The sequence below is a fragment of the Myotis nattereri genome, assembly GCF_964212035.1.
Source record: "Myotis nattereri genome assembly, chromosome: 9".
Lineage (NCBI taxonomy): Eukaryota > Metazoa > Chordata > Mammalia > Chiroptera > Vespertilionidae > Myotis > Myotis nattereri.
In genome coordinates, this window is record NC_138084.1 from 3,857,140 (window position 1) to 3,875,353 (window position 18,214).

At 53.6% G+C, this 18,214-nt stretch overlaps 1 protein-coding gene across 3 annotated transcripts in view; it reads right to left on the reverse strand.

The window, feature by feature from the left end:
• Positions 1-3,591: 3,591 nt before the first annotated feature.
• The window catches only part of LOC308525044 (phospholipase A and acyltransferase 3-like), a 40,560-nt gene continuing 25,937 nt past the window's right edge, over positions 3,592-18,214 (reverse strand). For all 3 annotated transcript variants that reach the window (XM_081099744.1, XM_081099743.1, XM_081099745.1), the window contains 4 exons: positions 9,793-9,901; positions 7,732-8,000; positions 4,032-4,128; positions 3,592-3,854 (listed from right to left, as the gene is read on the reverse strand). In XM_081099744.1, the coding sequence (XP_080955870.1) occupies positions 4,033-4,128; positions 7,732-8,000; positions 9,793-9,901 (474 nt within the window). In that variant the 3' untranslated portion in view covers positions 3,592-3,854; position 4,032. The remainder of the gene's footprint in view (positions 3,855-4,031; positions 4,129-7,731; positions 8,001-9,792; positions 9,902-18,214) is intronic.

Here is an 18,214-nt window from a genome sequence, read left to right on the forward strand (position 1 = left end):
ACAGGTTTTATACCCGAGTGGACACTTTTGCTTTCATTTTCCTATTTATTCAGAAGAACTGAACTCTAAATGCTTAAAGGGACTGTCAGCATTTCTCAGGGGACAGGCCCCCGACAACTCACCTCAAGGCCTCGAATGGCTGGGCCCGGGAGCCGCCCGGAAGCGGTGAGCATCGGAGGGAAGCCTTACCCCTGCCCTGCCCTGGACACGGGCTCCCACTGCAGGACGGGGCATGGGAGGCCCAGCGGTCAGCCCCAGGCCCGCGTGGGCCCTGATCATGTACCCGCCCCACGAGGACAGGAGCCACGGGCAGCCTTCGGGGCGGGACCCACGGGGAGGCCTCAGCAGGCGGGAGCCTGGCCCTCGGGGAGCCCAGGGCTCAGTGGCCTCGGGGTGCATGTGGCGGGAGAAGCAGAGCTCCCCTGAGAGCGGCCCCCCAGCCTGGCCCGCGCTGTCCCTGGAGCAGGAGGCGGGGGCGGGGCGCAGGCTCAGCCCAGCAGCTCCCGGGCACCAGGGCCCAGGCTTCTCCATCCTGTGGGTCCCGCTCTGCTGCGATGGTGGCTGTGGTGGCAGCAGCCTCCAGGGCACGTTCTCACCGGGCCCCGCCCAAGGGCATCAGAGCTGCTTGTCACTCCCTGGTCTCCTCTGAGCAGGGGACCCTCACCCACAGCCCCCTGCGGCCCGGCCCCGCCTTCCCTGTGCAGGGCTGTGCCCGTTTCCACGGGAAACTGTCCTGGGCAAAGGGCAGGCTTGTGTCTGCCTGATGCTGCGCATTTCATTCTCAGGGTCAGACAGGGACAGCTCCCCGCCCCCATTAGCCCTGGTGTCCAGACCCACACAGGGTCCCGGGTGGGGCCGGCTCAGCGCCTGGTGTGCAGCAGAAAAGCAGCCAGCTGGGCAGGGCTCTTACAGGAAGTGGGGCGATTCCGGGAAGGCGCCAGCACATTCCAGAGCTCAGTCCACCTGCTTCAGTGCTGCTGGGAACAACTGCCTCCCCCAGACCAGGCCCCAGCTCACTGCCCTGCTCCTGGGACAGTGCCCAGGCCTCACCTTAATCCACCATTTCCCTTCAGAGTGAGAAATGCCCTGTTCTCCCCCAGAAGGACACCAACTCTGGGCCTGCCTGGCCTGCGCCCTGGCCCCCTGGCCCTCCCGCCCTCCTGCCCCCACAGGTCCTTCCCTCCTGTTCCACACCAGGCCCCTCTCAGGACCCAGGAGATGCAGGGAGGGGGGGCGGAGCACAAAGGACCCCCTGATGGAGCCTAAAGCCCAGAGGGGGGTGAGACAGGCACAGGGACCACAGCAGAGCATGACCACGTGGGGGGAGGTGGCAGTCCCGGGGCTGGGACCCTGAGCGTGGCAGCTGAGCCAGGCGGGGCCTTCAGGGCAGCTCCTCAGAGGAGGGGTCTGTCTGGGGGGAGGAGAGGAGGAGTGGGCGTGGGGCAGGGGGTGGGGGCAGGGAGGGGGAGGAGGGTGGGGAAGGGCCAGGAGGGGCTGTGGCTGCCCAGGGGAATGTCTGTGCCCTGAGGCCAGAGGAGGGCCATGGACAGATGGGACATGTGGGAAGGACACCGGGGATCCTGGGGGACTGAATGTGGAGGTGAAGGGACAGGGGGCAGGGAACCTTGTCAGGAAACTGTGGGTCACATATTAGGGAACTGGTGCCCTGAACGGAGTCATGGTTGGGAGGTGGATGGGAAAGTGAATTCAGGACAGAACCTTCTCACGATCAGAAGAATCTGCTTGTCACTGACCAGGTTCTGTACGCTGTCACCTACACTGACAGAGTGGAAAACGGTCAGAATGGATGGCAAATAGTAAGCGAAACCCACCTAATGCAGAGGGCACTTAGGAGGCTGGGAACAGGGAGTGTGAGTGTGAGGCCCGGGTCCTGCTGTAGTTCAGGCTGCCCCAGGTTAAATATTGAAATGAGTCGCCAACACTTTGAGGGCAGGGAAACTCCTGTGTGACACTGTAATGATAGATAGGTGTCATTATAACGTGTCCAGATTCAAGAATGCCTAGAGCGATTCTTGGGCTAAACTAAGGCCTGTGGGTTAATGATGTGCCGATGTAGGTTCATCCGTTATAACAAAAATACAGGCTCTGGACAGGGAGGCTGATAATGGGAGAGGCTCTGTGTGAGTGGGGGGTGGGGGCATATGGGAAATTTCCTCTCCATTTCTCTATAAACCTAAAATTTATCTAAAAATAAAATTAAGCCTTTCATAAAATGTAACCTCCTCAGCGTATCCCTCCGCTAGCACCTAGTGTGCCCTGGGCGTGGTCTCTAAAGGGGCGGGTACCCTTTCCCTCCTCTTCCTCGCCTGGCCTCTGCCACCAGTGGCCCCACTGAATGGCCACTCTCCGTGGTGGCAGCACAGCCCCTGACACTCTGACTGGAGACCTGGGGCGCCCCCTCCCCTGGGCTGCGCCTTCCCGGCAGGAGAAAGCTGGGCCCCGATGCCCTCGGTGCACAGACTCCAGGCGGGGACGGAGCTCCCCCATAGCCGTGGGAGGCGGGGAATCCGGGGACTCGGGTCTAATGGGAGGCGTGAGCTCCGGGCTCTAATTCTAGGCAGGAAATCTCCCCTGGGACCAGCCCCAGGCTCCCAGCAGCTCTGGAGGGACCCCAGGGTGGTGCCAGCTCCGCCCCCTCCCCTGGGTGCCCCTGGACCAGGGGTGCGGAGCCATGGAGTTTGGTTCACCCACAGTCCCCTCCAAGGGAAACTGCCTCTGCCTCCAGGGCCAGGTGTAAACCATGTGACTGGCCCCATCAGTCAGAACTGATTGGCTCAGTGTGGTCACCTGACCCAGCAGCAGCCAATCAGGAGGCTGAGCTAGGAGTAAGCTGAGCCAATCAGATTCTCTCTCGGGAACTGGAACAGGGAGCCCAGGAGCTGCAGGCACTGAGGAGGGAGGCTGCTGAGCTGATGCGGAAAGAAAGGCCGGGGAGCGAGGAGTCAGGGGACCAGCGCCGCTGGGGAGAGGACGGCACTGATTGTTCCAGAACCAGGAGGAGGAGAGAGTGGCAGGAGGAACGGAGCCTCGGCCCCTGGGGCTGCGTCACAGTCAAGGCCGGGAATCCAACCCAATCCCAGCCGCTGAGCCCCGGCGGCCAATGGGACCTGCTCTGGCCTCACAGGTGTGTCTCCCGCCCTCACCCGTCCTCGCCCTCCGAGAGGAAACCTGGGAAAAGCAGAGAATGGCCGGGACGCACTCAGGCGGCTGGGGAAGAGCCCGGCACTGAGCTCGGCTGCCATGGCCACCCCCCCGGCTGGGGCTCAGCACAGACATTCATTTCTCACCGTCCTGGAAGCGGACAAGTTCAAGGCGAAGGTGCTGGCAGATCCAGTTCCTGGCGGAACCTCTTCCTGGCTTGCAAATGGCCACCTTCTCGCTCTGTCCTCACATGGAGGAGAGAGGGCTCTGGTCTGTCTTGTAAGGGCACGGACCCCATCATGCCCACCCGCACCCTCGCCACCACCCCATGACCTCCTCTGCGCCTCATGACCTCCCCGAGGCCCAGCTCCAAACACCAGCACATTGGGGGTTAGGGCTGCAACGTGAATGGGGCGGGGGACACGCATTCAGTGCAAGACAGAGCCCAACTGTGTCTTTAATAGCATTCACACCAGACGTATTTCCCCAATTAGATCTTCCTGTGCTTTTATAGCTCCATTGAAAGCAGCCTGACTGTTCTGGCCGCTGTGTCTTGAGTGTTGATCGATGAACCAGTGGTCTCAGGTTAAATTCCCAGAGGCTTGATCCCCAGTAGGAAGCGTGCAGGAGGCGGCCACTGGTGAATTTCTCCCTTCGATGTTTCCCTCTATTCCCGGCTCCTTCCTCAATTTCTAAAAAATTAAAATTAAAAAGTCAATAAAAACATATTTTTAAAAAAGTTTAGCATAAATGAGTATAAAACAGTGAAATCAATTTGAAACCCCACCCCCGCTAGCTATGCAAGTCTTCTCCATACTAACTGGTTGCCACTAACATGATTCCTTGGCCTCAATACTTTTCCTGCTCACCTCAGTTCCGCTGGACGTTCATGAGGGTCCCGATCACGGCCAAGCCCATGCCGAGGACGCCTGTAAGCATGCCACCTTTCAGGATCGCTTCAGTGACCTGTAACACAAAACATGGGGCGTTACACTGCAGGTCAGGGACCGGGCCATGTTTACTCAACACATTCATGTTCACTCAGGAGTGACCCGGGTCCCCTTCAACGGAACCACAGAAGGAGCGGGTGTTTGCAGGGCAACAGGCCACCAGGAGAGCAGAGAAGAGGCGGGAGAGAACGGGAGGGGGAAGGAGCTGTGGGTGGGAGGGAGACAGCGGCCCTGTGGGTGCTGAAAGGCTCAGAGAGCCGCAGGGGGTGCCGTGGGAAGGACACAGGCGGTGCCCGGACGGGCTAGGTTAGGGCTGGCCACTGGGAGCCTGAGGCCAGTGCAGAGTTTGGGAAACCCCCTGTAAGCTCTCACGACCCAGGGCTGGGCCGGGATGGTTCTGGGCGGCCCAGGAGCTGAGCCCGGCCCAGGCACAGCGTGGGCGCTGGGGGAGGAGCTGCTGATCCCATGTCCTGACTGGGCAGCGGCTCTTGGAGCGAGATCACCTGCTTCTGCGCTGACCGGGGAGGGTTCTGGACAAGGAAGCGGACACTCGGACAGCAGGGATGAGGCGGTGGAGACCTCAGGATGGTCCCTGAGGGTCGTGCACTCGGCAGCGCCGTGTGAGCCACCCCTGCCCACAGCGCTGTGCTGGGGAAGCGGGCCAAGACCCCGAGAGCAGCTGCTTCCAGGCGTCAACACCGGGCGGGACTTCCCAGGCTCTCAATCATCTCCATCTGCCCCAAACCCTACTGATACCCGTGTTAGATGCCCACTGTACAGCGGGGAAGACTGAGGGGGACAGGGGAAAGAGCTCCCCAAAGCCGCCCCACGCCCAGTGACAGGGACCAGGACGCCTGGTGTCCTAACAAGCCCGCCTAAGCCTCCTCCGCCGGAAGGAAAAATGCTCAAACAGAGCACATGGCAGGTTTCTGTGGAAGATCGTGACTGGGCGCCACGTGAGCGGCTGGGGAAGGAAAAGCCGCACCGCCCACTTCATTCAGAGACACTCAGACCCGCTCCCACGTGTCCGCGATCAACAGACTTTCCTGAGCTCCACTCTGACTGGCACAGAGGTGACAGGTGTTTTAAAGGGTGTGCAATGGAGGGGGACTGGTTGGGGGTCAGGAGTCCGTGAAATGAAAGTTTAAAATGGTCGGTGAGCGTCAGTGCAGTCGGGCCCGGTGTCAGCCCGCTGGACGGATGGAAGCCAGGCTCCCAGCCTCCCATGGGAGAGGAGGCAGAGGCCCGGCCCTCCTGACACTGCATCTCTCTATATATTTTCTGTTAAGAATAGTTTATTGATTTGAGAGAGAGGGAGGGAGAGAGAGAAGCATGCGTGTGAGAGCACATCGATGGGCTGCCTCCTGCTCACACTCCTGCAGGGTCAAGCCCGTAACCCGGGCCTGTGCCTGACCAGGAACTGAACTGGCGGCCTCCTGGTGTGCGGGATGACGCCCGAGAACGGAGCCACAGGACCAGGGTGGACAACGACATTTCAAATGACTGGACCTTGAGTGCTCAAGGACCAATAAGTACCCAGGTCCTTGAGAGCAACACTCCTGAGCTGCAGGCCACACATGCCTGTCCCGGGGCAGAGGGGATTCCCAGGGGCAGCCCCTGTCAGTAAGCGCTCTGAGAGGTGCGCAGGGCCCGGCCCAGAGGTTGGCTGGACAGTCCCTTCTCCTGGCAGTCTTCTGCTTCTCCCGCAGGCGTTTCAGGGGCTGGGGCCGGCCTAGGGGCGCCCACTGGTTTATGGAGGGAGATGGAGGGAGTCTCTGTAGACAGAGGCAGGGAGCAGGAAGGAGTAAGAGGGAGACAGACAGGCAAGGCCGAGTTCCCGGCCGTGGAAGGAGCTCAGAAGGGAGGCGCCAGGGACCAGCTGCTCAGGGGAAGAGACCTCCCCGAGTCCCTCGGAAGCACAGCAGACGGCCAACCAGCCCTGAAACGCTGGGGTCCCCAGATTGGCCCTCGGGGTTCCAGCACAGATGCATGATGGGCAGCCCCGACCTCAGGCTGTCACTCCTCCCACCTCAGCTCAAAGGAGGGAGACCCCACAGCAGGGTCCCCGCGGGCACCAGGGGGCACTTCCCAGTGGGTTCCCTGCCCCTCCCCTTTCACCACAGCCCTCTCCCCCTCACAGAAGAGGAGCTTCGTCCTCACCGACCGGGATCTACAGCCTTGGCCGAGGCGTAAGGTTCCAGCGAGGATGGGGCACCCGCTGCTTCCAGACAGACCGGCCGTGGGAAGAACCAGGAGACCACATCCCCCCCTGGGAGGCTCCCTCCACCTCTGTTACTTTAGATGGGAATTCCCACCCCAGACAGGTGCCATGGAAACGTGCTGTAATGTATTCATTTGAATTGTGGGGAGGGGATAGTCAGCTTTTTTCCTAAAAGAAGTTGAGTCTGGCCCTAGCCGGTTTGGTTCAGTGGGTACAGTGGAAAGAAGAGTTCCAGGCTCGATTCAAGTCAAGGGCATGTACCTCAGTTGCAGGCTCATCCCTGGCCTTGGTCGGGGCTTAGATTGGAGGCAACCAATCGATGTGTCTCCCTCAAATCAATGTTTCTCTCTGTGTGTCTCTCCCCTCCCTTCCACTCTCTCTAAAAATCAGTGGAAAAATATCCTCCGATTAGGAGTAACAATAAATAAATATAAATAAATCAATGAAAGTAGGCCGGCTTTGACTGATTGGTTGGCAGTAATGCCTGCTCTGACTATTTAAATGACATGCAGGCATTTTCCATTAACTGCACGAGCTAACTGTGCAACGCCGAGGACGTGAAGAAAATAGACACACATGTACCACCTACCAAAAATGCCGTCCTCTGCACTCTTGTATTTATAAACTTTTTAAATGTTTGATGTCAGCTAAGAATGTGTGAGGAGTATGTGGTATTTCAAATTATCTGAGACCAGGAGTCAGCAAACTATGGCACAGGGGCCCACGCGAGCCCACTGCCAGGCCTGATTACATAATTGAGGAAGGCCTGCGGTCTGAGGGTCCCAGGTTCAATTCCAGTCAAGGGCATGTACCTTGGGTGCAGGCACATCCCCAGTAGGGGGTGTGCTGGAGGCAGCTGATCAATGTTTCTTTCTCATCAATGTTTCTAACTCTCTATCCCTTTCCCTTAAGCTCTGAAATCAATGAAATATATTTCTTTTAAAAAATAAATCAGATTCAGCTCGAATGTTGCCTCTTCTGCGATGCCCTCCTGGATCAGGCACCTGGGTTCAAATCCCACCTCTGCACGTGGCTGTCAGGTGCTAGAGACTCAATGCCTAGTGGTTGGATGAGTTTGGGTAAGCTAGTAAAGCACCGTGAGCCTCAGTTTCCCCATCTGTAACGTGGGGATAAAACAACCCTCCTCTGGAGCTATGGAGGGGCCAGGGGTGACTGTCATGGCTGCAACATCACCCCCTAACCTCACTGGTCTGCACAGCGACTGGCATTTCTCCCCACCCTCCTCCCTACCCCGACTGTCACTCCCTCGGGGCAGGGGTTCTGTCCCTGCTATTTTGTGACCTTCATGCCTCCGCCTCCGCCCACACGATGCCCAGCCACTGTCAGCGGAGGGAATGGTCCGGTTCCTGGGGACAGGGACACGGGCTGAGGACGCACCTGGTCGCTGCGGTGGACTCCATAGCGCAGCTCATTCACGAAGTGCTCACAGTTGTCGCTGGTCAGATTGCAGCGCATCTCCCGCCCTACCAGCTCCTCCGCGTGGCGTACAATATCGCTGGGATCCAGCGGGCAGTACTTCCGGTCATGCTTGTTATTGACACGGTACTTGCATTTCCCGGCCACCTTCTTCAGCAGCTCCTTCTTCACTCTGGTCCTCCCGCAATCGGAGGACATGAGGCTGGCCGACAAAGATCCTGCAGTTTCACCTGTGGTTCCCAAAGGGGAAAGAGGCCGATGGTCGGGGCTGAGAGCGGGCAAGCAGGCAGCCCCACTGCCCTGGGCATCATCAGTGAGGATGAGCTGGGGAAAGGCCGGCCCTGCCTGGCTTCAACCTCAAACACAGGCCGACCCCCTGCCTGGCTTCAACCTCAAACACAGGCCGGCCCCCCGCCTGGGTGCCCTTGGAGAAGTCACAGCTGCCCCTGGACTCTGGCTCCCTCATTTCTAAAGCCGAGGACGTGGATTCTCTAAAGGCCCCTGTGGGCGCAGATGACCCTGATAGATGCAGGAGGGGCAGAGGGTACAGGGCACAGACCCCAGGTGCAGCCCAGCCAGAGCGGGGTGGGCCCTCAGCGGCCAGGGTGACATGTTTCCAATAGTAGGAAAGGAGGCTGCTGGGCAAGCCCAGGCCTGACCTGCCAACCCAGAGCCCCACCCACCGTGTGGCCTCAGGCCAGTCCTTCTCCTCTCAGGGGCTGTCATCACTTACAGATGGAAGGGCCTGGGTCAGGTGGTGGCCACACTCTCCCAGCTCTGAATTCTCAGATTTGCCCCTAACAGGACGCCCGCCTCCTGCCTCACCCAGGCTTCTGGGAAAGTTGACAGGAGAAGGTGAGTGATGGGCCCTGGAGCCCTCAGGGAGGAGCCAGTGGACCTGCCGGTTGGAGCTGGGCTCACAGAAAGCCTGTTGGTATGACGTCAATCTCTGAACAGCCAGTTCATCCAATGACCAGCTTCTACATTCACTGGCTGTGTGTGTGAGTGTGTGTATGTGTGTGTGTGTGTGTGTGTACTCTTTAGTTCACCAGTTCTTATTTTCTTATTAAAGAGCATTTGACCCTGGCCAATGTGGCTCAGTAGGTTGGAGCATCATCTTGTACACAGAGAGGGCGAGATGTTTCTCACACTGATGTTTCTCTCTCTCTCTCTCTCTCTCTCTCTCGCTCTCTCTTGCTCTCTCTCTCTCTCTCTCCCCCTCTCCCTTCTCTAAAAATCAATGGAAAAAATATCCTCAGATGAGGATTAACAAAAACATAAAACAGTAAGTTATTCCCCAATAAGCCTAATTTTTTAAAGCCTGCACTTGGCTTTAAAATTCACATGTGTGTGCCCACACCTGCTGTACAGCTGCTTGTAACGGTGGCACCGTCTGCCATGAAATGCAGGCACCGATTTTATTTGGCCCGTTCCCTGCTGTTGGTGGTTCCCAGGCTTTGGGCCTTTGCTTTAATGCCACGAAGCTCTGGGAGGGAAGGGAGGTTGGCCCAGCACCCGCCAGGCCCCACCCTTCCGCCCCCCGTGCTGTCCTGCATCCCACCCTGCACGACCAGGAGGTGGGTTCTCATTGCTCTACAGAGGGTGCAGCTGAGCTTAGGGGGCAAGTCACACAGGCAAGTACCAGCTCCGCAAGCGGAGGCCCCAGGACCCCAAACGGGTGCTGCTGAGAGGCCCTCGCTCCTTCCATGCCTCTGAGCCTGCTCTACGCTGTGTCCTACTCATCTGCCCCCAGAACATGGAGCACACACAACGGGGTGCTTCCCTGGGACAGTGGGTTGGCTGGAAGTGAGCCCCAGTATCACCTGGAATAAAAGCCAACAGTCCGTCCTCCACGAACTCGCTGCTGAGGAAGAGGAGCGGCTGCAGACCTACCAGGGAACCTCATGCAGCCAATGGCCAGGGGGAGCCCACCATCCGGGCACTGGGTGAGAACAGCGCACGAGTGTGCAGCCGCTGACACTCCCACCTCTGCCCTGAGCTTCAGCGGAGAACCAGCCTCACCTGGAAGAGCCAGGTGCACCACGTAGCCATCACCCACATAGAGGGCCCAGTGTTCGTAGGCAATGTGGAAAATCTCAATCAGGTCGCCAGGTTTCAGTTCGGCCTGTGACTGAAAAACCAGAGACAGACTGAGGTTAGTCCTCACAGGGAACATTCTAGAACCTGACCTGTAAGGAGCCCCAGCCCAGCCTGCAAGCTCCCTCTGATCATCTCCTGCAGGAAACGGAAGAGGGCGCTCTCCTCGCACAGATGGGAAGTCCCTCCTTTACTGGGGCTGCTGAGCTGGAAGTGAGCTCTTTGGGGGACAAAGAAGAGATGGACAGGGTGTCCGGAGGGGAGGTGTGGGCAGCTGTGCAGCACGGGGGTGTGGCCGAGAGGTGGGCAGACATGGGCATGGGCACATGTTATGCCAGAGCATGTTGGTGTCAGTGAGTGAGTATATGACTCCCAGGAAGTCTCAAATGCCCCATAAAGAGCCGCCCACCTTGCGCCGGGCCTGAGTGATTCTGAGTGATAGAGCCCCGACCTGCACAGCCAGACACGGTGCTCAACATGCCCACATTTCATATCCATCACTCCTTTGACCACAAACTGTCATGACCCCATTTGACAGATGAGAAGACTGAGTCTCAGGAAGGTTAGGTAACATGCAAAGATCCTTACCCAGTGAATAGAGAGAAAGATCAAACCTAGTCTGCATGTTACCAACGCTGCGCCCTTAAAATCCCAGAGCATCCCAGGCGGGCAGGGGCCACTGAAGTCTGGGCGCCAGGCCAAGATCCAGCTGGGGACCCCAGGGTGTGACTGGAGTTGGTGACAGGGCAGTGCGCATCTGCAGTTTGCATGAGCAGGAAGTATGTTGCCCTCATCCCACGGGGAATGCGAGACACGCCCTTATCACAAAAGTTCTACTTTAGGATTGCTCTTTGGTCAGCTAGCACTTCTCCTCCCCTGACTCAGCTGAGCGGGGTCACAGGGCCTGACCATCATGACCAGGGTGGGTCGCTGTTGCTGGGTGAAGTGAGGGTGACTGCCAACCGGAAGTCTGCTGGGGAGACATGGTTAAGAGAAAAGCTTTTGACTAGAGGCATCATGGGTCCACTTGACCAAAGATGGAACAATTTGAGCATCAAAATGAAACACATCAGATATGTGAATAATGATATCAATCCTATATAATAAAAGCCTAATATGCTAAGTGTCTGGTTGTCCAGTCATCCCATCAACCAATCAAAGCATAATATGTTAATGATATGCAAAGGCCCCTCAACTGCTCGCTATGACATGCACTGATCACCAAGGAGCAGACAGTCGAATGGTAGACCAGTCCCTATGACATGCACTGACCACCAGGGGGAAGATGCTTCGACCGGTAGGTAAGCTTGCTGCTGGGGTCTGGCTGATGGGGACTGAGGGAGATAAGCCAGACACACCCTGGAGCCCTCGCATGGTCCCTCCCCGGCTGGCAAACTGACCACATCCCTTCCTGGCCCCAATTGTGCACCAGTGGGTCCCTCAGCCTGGCCTGCACCCTCTCACAATCCGGGACCCCTCGGGGGAGTCGGAGAGCCAGTTTTTTCCTGATCCCGCAGGGAAGGCCAAGGAACCCAACTGGTGCATGAATTCGGGCACCAGGCCTCTAGTGTGTTCATAATGACATTTTTAAAAATGCATTGGTTACCTTTGGAGGATACAAAAGAATCACCATATTATTTCAAAAGCTGGTAAATAAAGGAAAACATTCAATCATTTCCTAAGTGAACTGTACCCAGACAACCAAGTTAAGAATGACAGCAAAACCCAAAGCCACAAAACAACACTTAAATGGTGGCTACACTTCTATATGCAAAGGACTAGAAAACCCCTGGCAGGACACAGACGGAGCCGCACAGAGAAGGGACTGTGTGACCGGGGGTGGTGCAGTGCACTTTAGCCTCAATGTTAGGTTTCCATTTGGGTTTGGGGGGGGGGGCAGTTAACAAGGAAAATGTGCTCACATATGTGTAGCAGATATTAAATAAAAGCCTTTTGCATGGTGTCAGGATGCAGCGAGCATTTGGAAATGTGACTGTTATGGAGCCAGAAGGAGCGAGCTACATATCGAAAGGGAAGAGAGGGATGGAAAGAAAAGCAGAGGGAACAGGTGAGCTGCTTGGAGATGAAAGATGGATAAGAACTCTTCCTGCAGTCCCCGCCTCGGCCCCACACCGCTGGGAGCCGTTCTCCTGGTCCCTCCCTCCCAGCTCCTCCCAGCCACGCAGGACAGTGTGACTGAGGAGGTGGGACTGGGCAGTGGGCAGAGGCTGCCCGCCCTGAGCCCACCACTCCTGCCTCCTCAGGAAGCTCTGGGGAGCCCTCCCACCCCAGGTAGCGGACCCTCTGGCCTCAGCAGGCCCCGTGCCCCTCGGTGCCAGCGCTGCAGCCCAGCAAGGAGACCCACATCATCTCCACTAACAGGATTGCGGTGTTTGAATTAAAAGCTTTCTGGGGACTTACCGGAGCCATCCTCCTGTGCAGCTGTGTCTGTGTGCTGCTGCCTCAGGCCCAGACTTCTGTGATCAAGAGTTTCGTTTTCCCTCTGACCCAGCCCAGGAACACAAACACCTGTACTTAAAGCCACGTCATGGGCTCCTCTCTGAGACATGTGTCCAGGTCACGTGTCAGGTAATGATTTAGTGAGAGGAGGGTCATGTTCTCCACATTTAGGTTTAGCATGTATTACCATGCTTCTAATAAATACATTTTTGGGACCGGAACTAAGATGGCGGCATAGATAAACACCGGGAAATTGCCGCCTCCCACAACAATTGAAAAATACGGCAAAGGACAGAGCAGACATCATCCAGAACAACAGGACGGCTGGCTGAGTGTAAATTCTACAACTAGAAGGAAAGAAAAGCACGCTGAGAGCCAGAGGAGCTGCGGAGGTGAAGTGCAGAGGTACGGCGGCTCGCGCGCAGGCAGAAAGGGGGTGGCACCTGAGGACGCGGCTGTCTTTTTGAATCACAAGCTCCCAACTGCTCTGAACTCCGGTTCTGGGAAGTCTCTGGGGACCCAGGACTCATACGAGGAGAAGCTGGTCTGTCGGGCAGCGGGCGAACTTGAGGGCGGCTTTCCCTCAGAGGTGCTTCAGCAATTATCGGGTCACTGAGACTCGCGTTTCCGGGCGGAGAATCAGCCATAGCTCCTTGCTCCGCCCTTTGATTCCCTGAGACCCCACCCCACCCAGGCTGCGGCAGAGGCTTTTGCATGTGAATGCACCTAACTGCAGCCGAGCCAAGCAGACCCGGAACTTCTAAGAGAAGGCCCAAGGCCCCGCAGCGGCTTGCATTGCTTCACAGCTGAGCCTCTTCGTGGCTCCTGCTGTGTGGCCTCAGGCAGAGGCTGAATTAGTACCTCCTTAGATCCAGGAGCCACTGTACCCAGTGGTCAGAGGGGGACCATCCAGATTACAACCCCTCAGATCCATAAGGGACACACTCAGGGAGCAGACTCAGTGAGCACCAAAGCCCCACTGAAGCAAGTCTTGCCCCAGAAGGGTGTCTTCAGCACAGAAGTTCTCCCACTTCAGACACAGCTGATTCTCACAGCCAATTGGCCTGGAGGTCAATTCCTCCCAGTGATCCTACAACAACCAAGGCACCAAGAGTGCACCAAGAGTGTCCACCCCAGGTAACTGGGGAGGCTGAGCCACTGGGCCCTACAGGACACCTGGCGCGCAGGGCCACTCTATCAACACAGAGAAGCAGCCAAAATGCGGAGACAAAGAAACAGGTCACAAATGGCAGAAATGGAGGAAAGCAAACGACTGGATATAGAGTTCAAGGCCACGTTTATAAGGTTTTTCAAGAATTTTATGGAAACCGCCGATAAATTTAATGAATCCCTCAATAAGTATAGTGAGACCATGGAGGACATGAAAAAGGACCAACTAGAAATTAAGCATACACTGACTGAAATAAAGAATAATTTACAGAGATCCAACAGCAGACAAGAGGATCCCAAGAATCAAGTCAAAGATTTGAAATACAAAGAAACAAAAAATACCCAACCGAAAAAGAAAAAAGAAAAGAGATTCCAAAAATATGAAGATAGTGTAAGGAACCTCTGGGACAACTTCAAGCGTACCAACATCAGAATTATAGGGGTACCAGAAGAAGAGAGAGGGCAAGATATTGAAAACCTTTTTGAAGAAATAATGACAGAAAACTTCCCCTACCTGGTGAAAGAAATGGACTTACAAGTCCAGGAAGCGCAGAGAACCCCAAACAAAAGGAATCCAAAGAGGACCACACCAAGACACATCATCATTAAAATGCCAAGAGCAAAAGATAAAGAGAGAATCTTAAAAGCAGCAAGAGAAAGACAGTCAGTTACCTACAAGGGAGTACCCATACGACTGTCAGCTGATTTCTCAACAGAAACCATGCAGGCCAGAAGAGAGTGGCAAGAAATATTCAAAGTGATGAATAGCAAGAACCTGCAACCAAGATTACTTTATCCAGCAAAGCTATCATTCAGAATAGAAGGTCAGATAAAGAGCTTCACGGATAAGAAAAAGCTAAAGGAGTTCATCACCACCAAACCAGCATTATACGAAATGCTGAAAGGTATTCTTTAAGAAGAGGAAGAAGAAAAAGGAACTCTTACCATTTGCCACAGCATGGATGGAACTGGAGAGCGGATAAATACCACAGGATCTCACTCATTTGTGGAATACAATGAACAACATAAACTGATGAACAAGGACTGATCCAGAGACGGAGAGGCATTGATTGGACTGTTGGGCCTTGAAGGGAAGGTAGGGGAGGGTGGGGGTAAGGGGGAAAGATCAACCAAAGGACTTATATGCAAGCATATAGGCCTAACCAATGGACATGGACAACAGGGGGGTGAGGGCATGAGCGGGGGGCGGGGGGGTAGAGGGTAACGTGGGGACAAGGACACATATGTAATATCTTAATCAATAAAAAATATATTAAAAAAAAAAAAAGAAATACTTTTTTTTTTTTTAAATAAAAATGCAGCCGTAACCGGTTTGGCTCAGTGGATAGAGCGTCAGCCTGTGGACTGAAAGGTCCCAGGTTCAATTCCGGTCAAGGGCATGTACCTTGGTTGCAGGCACATCCTCAGTAGTGGGTGTGCAGGAGGCAGCTGATCGATGCTTATCTCTCATCGATGTTTCTAACTCTCTATCCCTTTCCCTTCCTCTCTGTAAAAAATCAATAAAATATATTTTTAAAAAAGATTTAAAAAAATAATAATAATAAAATAAAATAAAAATGCAAATCAAAGATCACACAAAATCTTATCTATTGTTTGTTCAAAGCAGGGCCAAGGTACAGGTCAGGTAAACAAGCAGGCCTGAAAATCAGCCAGAGATCAATTAATGTCCACATGACTAATCAGAAGGATTCGGTGGTGGCCACAGTCAGCGTCACGGTCATCAGTCACCAAGTCTCAGGGCCCAGAGAAGAGGAGAGAGGAACAGCAGGGTCAGGGGGGTGTGGGGTGAGGAGGGATGGAGAGACCGAGGAGGGAGGAGCTCCAAGGAGACCCGAACACGGGGACTGACCATGACCAGAGCACACCAACAATCCCAGCAACCTCTAACAGATGGAACCAGACAAAACGTGTCATCAGAGGCGCATGCCCCACACTGGGAACAGGGTGCCCGCTCGCTCCTTGCCCTTCCCCTTCCCCCAGTTCAGAAACACAGCCCAGACCAAATGGAAACCCAAATTTACCACTGCCTGGGTGTGGAGAGGCCGCTTTCTTAGACAACAGCAACCTACCCCAACCAAAGCCCCAAATATGAGTCTCTCACTGACACCCCCTGTGGCTGTAACATCCTGGACAAAGGGGTGAGGGGAGTGGGGAGGGCCCGTCGCATCCTCATTGTGTGGCATGGGGAGTTGTAGCCAATTTCCTGAATTTTGTGTCTATGATTGTCTTGCTCTTAGAAAACATTTCCTGCGTATAAATGTGTCCCTTAAACAACATATACATATTTCGTTTGCATTTTTTGAATGTGGTAAAATCAGAATCAAGTGTCTTACGTTGCACAACTTGATGATGTTTGCCCAATATTAGGTTCCTTGTGGATTTGTGTTCATTCCCATTATGTGGAATGCAGCACAGTTTAATCATCCTCTCCTGTCAGTGCACATTGGGGTGTTCCCAGGGTGTTGCATTACAGACAAAGTTGCCATGAGCATCCTCACACAGCCTCCTAGTGCACCTGGAGTCTTCTCTAAGCAGAGGCTGTTCCACCTTTTTAACCAAGATCCACGGTAAGAAATACATTTTATAAGGAACCAGGATATATAGAGACTTCAGGCATATTAATAAAAGTCTTACCAAAATCTAGATGAGATACACTCTGATAAATTCTGTTCTTTATTTTTTCTAACATACTGACTGTGACCGACTAAACTAAAGTTATCACTGACTAAAGGGTCACAAACCAGAGTTGTTGGGTTGTATGGTATTGTTAGGCAGGATAGATGGCTGCTAGGGCAGAAGGAGAAGAAGTGGGTAGGGAAAGAGGGAATTTTTCTCACCCCCTGAATGAAGAAGTCAGCAATCTTGGGACTTGCCAAGATAAAATTGCCAATTGTTCTCATAAACTTGGAGGAAAGCCACAACAAGGTAAAAGGGGGATCTGGAAATCTAGTCTCCTGCCCACGATATCCAGCAGGGGAATCTTGAAACCTATAAGAAGTGGAAAATACAAAACCCTTGAACCCCCACTAGGCAGGGCACTGAGACTAGCTGAGTTGCTCGCTTGTGCTTTATGCCAAGTGTATTTTTAATAAATGTTCTTGCTTTGCTTCAACACTGCTTTTGGTCACTCATCTGAATTCTTTCTCAAAAGCATGACAAGAGCCAAGGCAGTGGGAGAGCCCCCTCCAATGCAAGCAGCTCTCTGGTAGCAGTATGACCTTCTTCAACTTTCTTAAAGAATGCACAATTAAGTTTCCCTTGGCAGTACACCAGAGTCACAATTGCTCAACATCCTTTTAAATATTTGTCAACATGGTAGTAATAGCATGGGATCTTTTTTACATGTCTATGTTTATTGGACATTTGTATTTACACCGTGAGCTCTGAGGTTGTTTCCAGAAGAAATTAGCATTTAAATTAGGAGACTGAGTAAAGAAGGTGACTCACCAGTGTGGGCAGGCATCATCCAATCCATTGAGGGTCCAAACAGAACAAAAATGTGGAGAAAAGACTAACTGTCTCTTCTTGAGCGGGGATGTCCATCTGTGATGCCCTTGGACATCATAGTTCCTGTTTCTCAAGGCTTTGAACTCCAGTGTTGACACCAATGGCCTTAACACCTTATTTGCAGTCCTTTAGCCTCTCAACAAATTACACCACTGGCTTTTCTGGTCCACTGCTTGCAAATGACAGATTGTAAGACTTCTCGGCCTCCATAAGCATGTGAGCCAATTCATGTAATAAATCTTATATATCCATATCTGTATCCATATCTGTATCCTATTGGTTCTTTTACTCTGAAGAACCCTAACACATTGCCCTTTGCATTTGTTAAAAAATAAAATTCAACCTTGTAAATTTGAAGATCTACTTGCTTTATTAAGGAATTTATGAATGGGGCAACATCTCATCCAGCAAGTACAAGGGCAATGTTAACATAAAAACATTCAAACCTGTAAGGATTTTTGTGAATTTATCTGAGCCAAGCTGTCAACAATTGCCGGGAAGCAGAATCTAAATGGACTGGAACAATGCTCCAGAGAATGGCGGTTTTTCATCTAATTTTATACGTGTAATCAAAGGAGGGGATATGGGAAGGTTACAAGAAATCCACTGGTGATAAATTAGGGAGGTGGGAGAAAGCAAAATGGGGAATCCTCTGGGATTGGATAAAAAGTAAAAGATAGACACATACTTAGGTGGGTGCAGGATAGTTAACAGTCAACAATTAACATGATAACAACAACAATGAAGGAATCTGTGGTCTCTGTCCTGGCGCCCAGGCACATTTGGTTGTACCCTGAGGGGTCCAGAAAAGGGGAAGTTACAAGTTACCCAGGCATTTCAAGGACATGTTATCAGAGATGCAGAAAGACAGACAGGCTCAGTTAAGGTAAAGGTTGACCTTGTCAGTGAAGATACCAGCCTAGGCGGTGACTACCCACCATAACTGCTTTTAGTTAAAGTTTAATTTCAGACCATCCTTTGGGGTTACTTTAGGTCTCTGAGTTGGCAAGATTGCCATGCAGGTCACCCCTGAGCTTGTCAGGTTAGCATTTAGCCCTTTTCGTCCACAGCACTCTGAGGGATTGTACAAAATGAAAGGTGTTTTATAGGGAAAAGGGTAGGGCAAGAGAGCTCTTCACCAAAGAAAAGAAAGGATTATTTTTTAGATCAGGACCTGGGTTTGGGGGAA